Here is an 11,116-nt window from a genome sequence, read left to right as displayed (position 1 = left end):
CCCCAGGGCTGCAGTTCCCTGCTCCCAGCCCCGTGTGGGTTGGATGGAGCCCTGCTGGAACGTCGTCTGTGCCGCTTTAATTCCCTAATAACAGCTTTTCCCTCCAGCCAGGCTGGAGCCATCACCCGGAGCAGCCCCTGGCATGAACAACTCCTCTGTGTTCGTGACACTGGGGTCTTTTATCAAGCAGCCTGGGATGGTTTCAGCAGCAGGGATTAAATATCCCAAATATCCCAATTAGTGCAATTCCCAGGTAGTGACAAGGCTGTTCCCTCTCCAACATTCCCCAAGGACGAGGGAGGGACGCTGTAGGAGGAGGGAGGCAGCAGGAGGATGCTGCAGCGATTATTTTATGGATTATGGGCATAAATGTGAGGTAAATTCCACTTGCCAGCCCAAATCCTCCATCTCGGAGGGATGGAAAAATGGAATTTTGGGACTCTGGCTTGCAAACAGCAGAGCTGGGCAGGGACAAGCAGCTGGATCTGGACTAGAAGAAATTTTCCCAGCCAAATTCTTTATCTACGTATTCTATACCCTGCCCAAGCCCCCAAGCCACAGGAATTGCCTTCTTCATTCCCACTTTTTTGTAGGAATGAGAGGGAAAAAGCTCTGACAGGTAGTTTGGAGTCCCAAAATGTCCAAGGGGAAGCACAGGAATGTTGAAGGTCTCTCCAGTTCTGGCTGGAAATCCGGGTGGGCTCTTGAGGGCCCCAATCCCTGCCAAATCTGGGAATCAAAGGTTGGAAAAGCCCTTCGGGATCCTCAATGAACCACCTGGATGCTGTTGTTCCCCAGGGCAGCTCCAATAAAATGTTCTTTGCCCAAGCTCCTTTCACTGGATTGTTCTGGATTTGCCCAGGAAAAGAGAAAAACAGGGAAAAAATTCCTCACCTGGATCCGCCGTTCCCAACCAGGGCAGGATCCTCCCAGCACTGCAGGGTGATCCCAAGAATCCTTGAAGGATCATTTCATCCCAATTTCTGTCCTTACTTTTATCTTTTCCTCACTTTCCCTTTCCTGCTCTGCAAAACCAGAGATGGGAACGGGCAAAATGTTTGAAAAAAAAGTTGGATTTAAAGTGTTAAGAAAGGACAGGAAAAAAAATTCCTGGCTTTTAAATCAACCTCAGCATTCCTGATCCAGTTGTTTATGAGCCTCTGTTCCAGCCCATTTCACGGACAAAAGCCAAGGGAAATGAGCTGTTTGATGTCTGGAAAGCCATGGAAAAGCAATGGAAAAGCCACGGGCCTCCCATGGAAAGGGAAGTGGTGGGATAAACACTCCCTGATTGCAGGGAAGGGGCTGCGTGTTCCCCGCCAGGGAAATCAGGGAATCACGGGCTGTGCTCGGGCAGGAGGGGAAGGGAAGGGCACAGCGGGAATAATTCAAGGAATGGCGACACTGGGACACTTGGAATCATGGAATTTGGGAATATCCTGAGCTGGAAAGATCCACAGGATCAGAGTCCAACTCTTATTCCTGCTCAGGACACCCCAAAATCCCACCTGAGAGCGTTGTCCAAAAACTCCTGGAGCTCTGGTGGCCTTGGGAATGTGACATTCCCTGAGGATCCCGTTCTGGGCCCCAGCACCCTCTGGGGGAAGAAGCTTTCCCTGATATCCAGGAACCCTTTCCCCAAATCCAGGAACCTTTCCAGCAGGGATGCTGTGAGGGGAGGGCGAGCCTGGGGGTTCCCTGCTCACGGGAGCCCCATTTAGGATTGGGATGAAATGGAAGCAGCTCCCTTTGGCTCCCAAATTCCTGCGGGAACTGGCCTGGAATTTTCCATCCCATTTGCAAGGACAAAACCTTCCCACTGGTACCTGTTTGATATTCCTACCGCTGGATTTTCCTGTGTTTTCTGCATAATTCCATTCTCCTGCTGCTGCTGCCAACTCAGCCTCTCCCAATTCCCCAATCCAGGAATCTGCAGCCATTCCCAACCTGCTCCTGGCTCCTGCCTGTCCTTTTCCTCCCAAGCTGCTCTTCCCAATCCATGGAGAAATCCCTGATCAATACAGGCCATGGGCTGGATGTGGAAGGGGAATGCAGAGGGAGGGAAGGAAATGTGGGGCCTTTGATGTCTGATTTCATCTGGAAGGCATCGAGAGCCAAATGTTTTGGGATAAACAACTGTCAGGGGCAGGGAATGACCAGATCCACATGGATGGGGTGGGGTGCTCCCAGCGTGGACCCAAGGGAGGAAAAATGGGATAATCCCAAGCATTGGTGCTGCTGAGGTATCCCCTCCTCTGTCAGCAGCCCTGGCACATCCAGGGGTGAGGGGAGGCAGGATTGCTGTCAATCCTGGGATAATTAACGCTGGAAAAAGCTCTGGAGGTGCCTCCTGCTCCAAGTGGGGGCAGCTCTGGGGTTATTCAGGGATTTATCCACTTGGATTTGAAATGTTGGAGACTCCACAACGTCCCTGGCCAAGCTGATCCAATAATTTACTGTGGAATGATGAGGACAATTCCTTTTAATCCAGTTTGAATCCCTCTCGTGTCACTGTGCCCATCGTCCCTTGTCCTGCCACGGCCACTGTGAAGAGCCTGGGTCTGTCCCCAAATTCCATAGGAATTTTAAGCTTGGAATTAGTCCCTCTCCAGGTTTTCTAATCCAGGTTTATTTTATCTTCCCCCAGGTGATGCCTGAGGTTCCATTTGGAGCCACTGCCAGGATCAGGTGCCTTCAGGAGACCGTGAGTCCACTCAGGAATTGCTTTTCCAGCCTCCTGCCCCGGACTAAACACGGCTCTGGTTGTTCCCTGTCTCTCTCCCAGAAGGAATTGCAGCAGGGAGCTGCTGCTGGGACACTCCAAGGAGGATAAAATTCCTCTTGGAATTAAAAGCAAGGTCGTTGTCCCCCTTCAATTCCTCCTTTTCCCCTCAGTCCTTCCCCATCTGCCACCCCTGAGGTGCCCCCGAGGACAACCGGGCCAGGCCAATCCCGGTATCCCACACCTTGCAAAATTTATGGATTTCCTTGGAGAAAGAGCTCTTTGGGAGCCTGCAGCTCCCTGGGCTCAGGTTTTAGGATTTATTTCGGTGTCTCCAGCCCTGCTGTCTGAGCCTGAAAATAGCAACTGAGTCTGATCTTATCAGCAGCTCTTGGAGACTCCAATTATCTTCTCCCGGGACTCCGAAGAAATTGGATCCCGGTTATTGTTTTCTTATCCCTCTCCCTGTCCTCAGAAACCTCCCCAGCCACGGGCTCTGGCTTTGATGGAGCTTTTCAGGAGCCAGATTGGAATTTTATAAAGTGTAAAATAATCCGGCTCTTCCCTAAATCCAGCCATGCCTGCAGCCCAAAGCCTTTGGGATCAGAGCCTGAGGGGAGCGATTTGTTCCCAATGTTCTGAGGGAGAAACTGAGGCAAAAATTTCATTTTAGCAGCTCTTCCCTCTCAGTTTTGCTGGAATTATGGATCCACAGCGCTGGGCCATGATTTGGGAAGTCTGTGCATGGATATGGAGTGGGAGATTCCAGGAGTCCTGACTCCAATTTACTGCTCCCAGCTGTTTTTAGGACAAAAAAGGGCCCAGCCTTGCACTAATCAATGCTCAGGGCAGGATGAGGTTGGATATTTGGGAATATTTCTTCCCTGAAAGGGTGGCCAACCATTGGAATGGGCTGCCCAGGGAAGTGGTGCAGTCGCCATCCCTGGAAGTGTCCCAAAAACCTGTGGATGTGGCCCTTGGGGACACGGTTTAGTGGTGACTGGGTTAATGCTTGGATTCGTATCTTGGAATGTGTTTCCAGCTTTAATTCCAAGATTCCAAGGAGCAGCTGAGTGACCCCCACCCTGCAGAACTTTGCAGGACAGAAGAAAAAAACCCAGAACTTCTTCCTAGCCAGGAATCCCTATGGAATAAAGGGCTGGGAATGGTAAAGAAAAGCAGGAGAACTCCCAATTTTTCCAGCTTCTCGTGTACAGCACCTCAAAATTGGGAAGATCCTGGTGTGGCTGAGGATTCTCCTGATGTTTTTTGTACCAAACCCAGCAGGATTTGCCTTTGGGAAGGGACAGCGGCATCTGCAGAGAAACTCTGGACTCTGAGGAGCTGCAAATCCAGGCAGAAAAAATCACCCAGGAAACTGCACAAAACTCCAGGATTAATCCCGGTCTGGGATTTGAGTTTAGCAAAGCCACGGATCTGGCCTGGATCCAGCCTAGCACATTCCCAGGGGGGAGCAGGACACTTGTTTTCGTGGGATCAGGGCATGGAAAGAAGGAGAAATAATTAGACAAGATAAGATCAGAGGGATTGGCCCCGAATTCCGGCTCTTAGCACCTCAACCGTTGGGATTTTGGCAATCCAGCTCCATCATCCTGGCTCGAGTCCTTCCCTAAAATAAATATCCAAAGTAAATATTTGGAATTCTCCCGGCCAGGATCAGCTCTGCATAAATGTTTTTCCAGTGGCTCGTGCTGTGATGATTCCAAGCCCTTTGGCACCATCCCAAATCCATTGATCACCGGCAACAACAACATTTTCCTTTATTTCAAAAATCGGGAATTTTTCATTTTCCAGCCCCTTCTGCTCCTCGTGGATCCAGAACTTTGGGGGAGCTGCTCCACCCTGCCAGCGCTGGAGGGTGGAAAATAAACAGGGCTCACATTCCCGGGATTTTGGCTGTCAAGGGAAGCAGGGAATGACAGGGACCACCAGAAAGTGGGAATTGTGGCTTTCCATGAGGAGATGCTCCTTCCCAACTTCCTGGACATTCCTTGGCACATCCAGAGCTCAGTGGATTTCTGAGCTTTCCTCCAAACCTTGGAGCAGTGTCCGGATTTTTCCACGTTTTTCCCATGTTTTCCATCAGTAGATGTTCCTCAGTGTAACAGAATTCCAAACTTCCCTAAATTTCAGGGAATCTTTCCACTGAAAATAAAGAGGAATCGGTTCCCAATCCCACAAAAAATCTCCTGGGAAGCTCCTGGAGCGTCAATAACTTTTAAGAGGAATTTTTAATTTCTACACATCCTTTAATCATCCCAAAAGTTGGAGCAGGGGTCCCACACAGACAGGTTTGGGAATGAAATCCTTTGGAAATCCCAGGGAATTTTCAGCTGATGAAACCCCAAAAATTCTTGATGAAAAGGGAACACAGGGACTGGGTTGTTTTGAGTTGTTCCATAAAAAAATTCCCAGAATATTGTTAATTAATTTAAATTTTATTCTTTTAAAATTAATTTGAAATAAATTTTATTAATTTTATTATTTTTTCCTATATTTTGGGGGCTTTAAAATTAATTTGAAATAAATTTTATTAATTTTTTTCCCCCTATATTTTGGGGGCTGTTTTTTGGGCTTCTGCAAAGGTTTGTCTTTAAATCTCAGGGGTTTTCACGTTAATTTTCCATTAATTCCATGGAAAAATACGGTGGCTCCCCTTAATAATTCCCTCCTGATTCCATTTTTTTAATTGGAAAACTCCTTTTGCTTTTTCCCCCATCATTTTATGTTGAAATTAGAGAACTCCACCAGATTTTAGTTCATAAACAACTGTCTTTGGACAGTTTAATTCCCTTTTTTTTTTTAAGGGATTCATCCTTTCTGTGCTTCCAAAGGCATGGAGTGACATCTAGCGACAGGCAGGAAAATTTGGGAATAAATTCCCAAATGGATCCCTTTGCTTCAACAGCAAAATCCCCAAATTATTCAGAATTATTTATGGGGGGAAAAAAAAAAAAATCAGGATTATTTTAAATCTTTGTGGCAAGTTTGAGTTCTTTGTTTGAGCGTGGAATGTTTGAAATGGGGAGGAAAATCAGTTTTAAAAATATTGGAATGCAGGGATTAAATATTCCCAGGAAATCAGGGGGGGAAATATTCCCTTTAAAATAATTTGGCCTCACCCTCAGTTGATTTTGTTTCCCAGGTGGAATTTTCCAGGGAAAAGAAAGGGTAAAAGTGGATGAAACAATGTGAAAATGGAAGTTATTCTGGGAGTAAATGGATTTCTTTGCAATTTTCCTGGGAAATAAAGGGTGAGGTGGATAAAATAACAGGAAAATTGATGTTAGGTTGGGAATAAATGGATTTCTTTGCAATTTTCCTGGGAAATAAAGGAGATGATGCTGGGAATAAATTCCTTTTACTTGTGACTTCCTTGGGAAAAACCTGGATATGGAGGAGTTTCAAGGGGCAGTGGTTGGGGCAGAGTTAATTCCTTGTTTATTCTGGAATTCTGTGTCATGGGAAGGGAAGGGAAGTCTCTGACATTTATTTTTATTTATTTTTATTTCACCCTCTCTGGAATTTCTGAAGGAGCTCCAAGGTTGTCAGAAATCCCCCAAATTTCAGCTCTGCTGAAAAGAAACCAAATAAAAATCAAATTCTCCATCAGAGCTTCCACCCTGGTCCCTGAAATGTCAGGAAATACAAATTCAATCCTCAAAAATCAGGAATTTCCACTCCAGGAAATTCAAGTTTTGTCCAAAATGTAACAGAACAAAATTCAGAGGAACAAGAACATTCAGAAAAGAAAAGATTCCAATACAGGAATAGCAATTTTTTAGAGTTAATTGTTGGTATTTTTTAATTCTGAGGTGATTATAGGAATTCTCAGCAGCTTGAGAGGTTTTGAAGTGAAACTTCATGTATTCCTTCATTTATTTAATTTATTTAGTAAAGCAAGGAATGCTTCAATGTTTATTTTTGCACATAATTTAAAGAAATCACTGGAAAATAAAGCAGATTTTCTGAGTTTATGCCATTGCCAGATCTAAATAATTCAGTACTAATTCTTCAAGAGATGAGCAGAGAATATAATGAACAATTAATTTCTATTAATTTCTGATTAAAAAATAAAATTCTTTTTAATTTAAGTAAAGCAAGGAATGCTTCAATGTTTATTTTTGCACATAATTTAAAGAAATCACTGGAAAATAAAGCAGATTTTCTGAGTTTATGCCATTGCCAGATCTAAATAATTCAGTACTAATTCTTCAAGAGATGAGCAGAGAATATAATGAACGATTAATTTCTATTAATTTCTGATTAAAAAATAAAATTCTTTTTATTTTAATTTATTTTAATTTAAATTATTCTGGAATTAGCAAAAAGCTCAAGAATGGCACATGGATAATTTTGCTGGATGCCAAAATAAATTAAATTAGTGTGGTTCACACTCAAGTCTAGGAAAGCTGAGGGGAGAATTTTAATAATAATAGAAAAAATATAAAATATTGAGGAAGGAAAAACCAAAAAGAAACTCTTTAAATAAACAAACAGCTACAAAAAATAAAGATAAATCTGCTCCTGGGTCATTTTATTTTCATTAAACCCAAAATTCCCACTCTGAGAGTTGCAATAAAACCCAAAATCCAAATAATTTCTCAGCAGATTGACATATTCTCCCCAAAATCTGAAATCAGGCTCCTCATCTGATTTCCCCGAGAGGAAAATGATCCCAGAATGGCTTTGAAGTGTAAAACAACCCCATAAAACCTTCGGAGATGATGGCAGAAATCGGGAATTTAATCCTGAGCAGGTGGGAAAGAGCCTTTGATTACTCCTGCTAATTGTTAAACTCATTTATTGTTCCAAAAGTGCTTCAGATTTGGCTCCAAAGATGAATTTTGGATGGTTTCAATTCTAAAATTGTAATGATTCACTCATTTAGAACACACATTTGGATGACTCCAAATAACCTTAAAAGGTCTTTTTCAGGTAAAATGGAAATTAAAACTATTATTTTTTTTTTCTGGCTTTTTCCACAAACTATGTGGGATTAGGGAATCATCAAGGCTGGAAAAGTCCAACCTTTGGACACCACAAAATGCCACTTCCAGTTGTTTGCTCTCTCCCAAATGATTCCATCTGCCTCTAAAATATCCCCCCCAAAAAAGGAGATTAAAGATATTTTTTATGAATTTGGGAATTTCCCAGGGAGCTGCGATTGGAATCCAAGGGCTCTCCTTGGAGAGAAAGGGAATTAAAGGACAAGGAAGGGAAATCCAAGGGAATTCAAAGCAATTCCCAAGGATGTGGGAAAAGCTCCTGTGGTGTTTTCCAGCTGGAGCAAAACTTGGGATAACCTGAGATGGAACCAAGATCCCGCAATCACTGAGGTTGGGAATGATCCCTAAAACCATGGAATATCCACCCCCATGGAGTGTATCCATCATTTCTGGGTGAGCTTTTCCAGGCTCCAATCTCAGCTGCAGGTCCAGCATTTCTCCAGGAATTTTCCTAGGGATCAAACCCACTTTTTTGGGGGGGGGGGGAGGGAGGGGGCAGTGAGGAGTCAAAATCCCAACGGGAACAACTTCCACGGAGCCAGTTCTGGATGGAATTGGATAAACCCCACATGGATCTGCACTTCTGATCCAGCTTCAAATAATGGCTTGGATCCCCAAAAATTCCAGCCCTGCCTGATCCTTGTTTTTCAAGGATGTTCCAGCACCTCCTGGGTGTAAAAATGACATTTAAGCAGCTTATTTTTCCTATAGAGAATACACTGGCAATAATTATAAATAAATATTCACATTACAAGTATTTATAATCACATTTCCAGACAACACTGATGAAGCCCAGATGGCAAATGGATGGTTAAAAAAATGGAGATTTGCTGTCATCTTGGTAAATTCCTGGTTTGGAATAGGATTCTTTTGGGAAAAAGACATTCCCTGCTAATCCCGAAGCATGCATTAGGATGGATGCTAATAATAATTTAGTTTAACATGCTAAAATAATTGAGTTTTGCAGTATTTTAATTTTGTTTTAGGAGGAAGTCAAAGCCTTGTTGAAATTTTTAAAATAGAAAAATCCTCTGCAGAAGATTTCTAATCCTCAATAATTAATTAAAGCACCAGAATAACAAAAAAAACCACTCCATACTTGATCCCTTTGGTCTGAATTCCTAATTTTGCTAAGAAGCAAAACTAAAGAGATATTGGCACCTTTTTTAAAAGGAATTTTTCTTTGCCATTTGTCTCTTCCAGACACTGAGCTGGGAAGGAACGGAATGGGAATGAAAGTGCAGAGTGCAACAAAACACCAGAACTGGTCACAAAAAGACATTTTAAAAAAAGAACTTTTACATGTACAAAGTAAAAACTGCTCCCACTGCAAGAGCTGCAGCTGGCACAGGGGACTGGAGTAGCACTGGGAAAAATATTGGGCGTTTTGGAGCAGCTGCCACTCAAAAATGCTTGAATGGCAGGGGCAGCTGCGGGGCCCCCCTGCCACTCAAAAATGCTTGAATGGCAGGTGCAGCTGAAGGTCTGGAGATAAATAAATAATGTCTGAGTCCTGTGGGACCTCTGCCAGTGCCAGGGTTATTCTGGTGTAGCCAGGACTGAGGGACAAAAATCCCATTTGTGGATGTGTCCCTTCAATTAATTCAATTTTAGTTCCTCTCCAAGGTGTTTTTTGGAGAGAATGAGAGAATCCCCCCAGTGTTCGGCACCTAAATGTGACTTTTTAGTGTCCTGAAAAGAGAAATAAAGTGGAATTTTTGGGGTGGAGGAACCCGTTTCTCTTGACTACACCAAGTTCACTTTTATACCTGAAGTGCCCACCTTTGGGCAATGTTTTTGGAACTTCCACTGATCAATTCCTGCTCATTTATATTAGAAATAAATATAAATCTGAAGTCTGCAATGTCTTGGAGCAGCCAGGGAGTTACTGACTGTTGGAGGGAAATGTTTCTTGTGGAGGATGAGCTACAAAACAACACCTGGAGGCTTTGCAGGAGGACAGTGCTCCCAAAATAAGAGAATAAACTCTGCATCTGCCAAATACCCACCTCAGCCACCTCCCTAAATACATTTTTGTAGCTGCCAGATCATTTATGTACACATTGCCTTTAAAACAGCAAAAAGCTTCGAGAGAAATTAACAGATTTAGTAACTCCCTTCCCTGCCAAAGACAGCTCTCCCTGCAGGTATCCCAGGAAAAACGGGATTACCTTTTCCTGCCTGTGGCAATAACATGTTTCCTCTGGCACCAACAGCTCCACTGGGCTCCTCCCTCCGTGCCAAGCTGGCACTTCCTTGCCAAGGAATCAACAGTGGCCTCATTTCAGTGTTATCAGCATAAAAGCCTGGCATGATCTTTAGCAAATAAACCTCAGAATCTGTTCAAAATCTCCCAGCAACTTTTCATTCCAGTTCTCTCCTCGTTTTCCCTACTATCCGTGTTTTGCCCCCTTTTATTTGCCTTCAGTCCTGGCATTTGAGACTTTTCTGTGCATTCTGTCACCTATTTTTTTTTTAAGCATCTCTAACCATGCCACGTCAGCAGCTCCCGGGAAGTCCCAGGGTGACAGAATGAGTCGTGCAAAATCTTTTTAAGAGTAATTGACCCCTCGTTAATGGGATTCTCCCCGTGTAACAGCAACCAAGAGTCCATCATCGCTTCGCCTCCTCCTTCCTGAGGCTTTCAGGGGATGCCATCCTTCCTCTGGCAGCACTGGGAGGGAGGCACTCCCCAGTCGTACATGTAGGAAAGCCTGAGTTTAACCTCCTCCTTACAGAGCTTCCCTTCCTTCGCCAGCGTCTGGTGCTTCTCCAGCATGTCCTCGATGCTCTGCTTGTGAGTCACTATGTATTTATTGTTGCAGCCCCGCGATTTGTACTCGGTGTCGAAGCGGGGGTCGTGCACTCTCTTCACATCGATGGGCGCCAGCCACACCCCCAGGGACACGTCCTCGCTCTGCCACAGGTTCAGGTAGTCCCTGCTGAGCCGCAGGTAGCGCACCAGGTCGGCGGAGATCACGTAGCCGCCGCCCAGCGCGTAGGGCAGGTAATAATCACACAGCACCCAGGCGCTCTCCTTCCATTTCCCCCCGGATTTCACCCGCCCGCGGCCCGAGAAGAAGCCCCAGTAGAGGCGCCGCGGCTCCTTGGCCCTCAGCTCCTCCACCAGCACATCCAAGCGCACGAAGGTGTCGTCGTCAGCCTTGAGGGCGAACTGGAAGTCCAGGTGCGCATCCAGCCACACGTAGGTGGCCAGCACCTTGGCCGTGAGGTTCTCGTAGGAGTCGCGCAGCTCCGGCAGCAGCAGCAGGTCCCGGTGCCGGCTCTGCTCCAGCTCCAGGCTCCGCAGCTCCTCCGCGCCCAGCCCCGCCGTGCCCACCACGAAGCGGCTCCACACGTGCCC

The 11,116-nt window shown here is 45.0% G+C and overlaps 1 protein-coding gene and 1 long non-coding RNA gene across 2 annotated transcripts in view; one reads left to right on the top strand and one right to left on the bottom strand.

Moving 5' to 3' along the window:
* The window catches only part of LOC108449094, an 18,484-nt gene extending 13,268 nt beyond the window's left edge, over positions 1–5,216 (top strand). The window contains exon 4 of the long non-coding RNA XR_001865197.1: positions 2,648–5,216. This is a non-coding gene — a long non-coding RNA (uncharacterized LOC108449094). The remainder of the gene's footprint in view (positions 1–2,647) is intronic.
* Positions 5,217–10,170: 4,954 nt separating this feature from the next.
* B3GALT6 (beta-1,3-galactosyltransferase 6) lies at positions 10,171–11,116 on the bottom strand (the record flags this gene model as incomplete). Its single annotated transcript, XM_008641221.2, has 1 exon — positions 10,171–11,116. A coding segment is annotated over one exon (720 nt), but the record flags the coding sequence as incomplete, so codon positions are not given.

This window comes from Corvus brachyrhynchos, unplaced genomic scaffold (genome assembly GCF_000691975.1).
Source record: "Corvus brachyrhynchos isolate BGI_N302 unplaced genomic scaffold, ASM69197v1 scaffold68, whole genome shotgun sequence".
Classification (NCBI taxonomy): domain Eukaryota; kingdom Metazoa; phylum Chordata; class Aves; order Passeriformes; family Corvidae; genus Corvus; species Corvus brachyrhynchos.
Note: the sequence above shows the minus strand (reverse complement) of the source record. Positions and strands in the feature narration are given on the sequence as shown.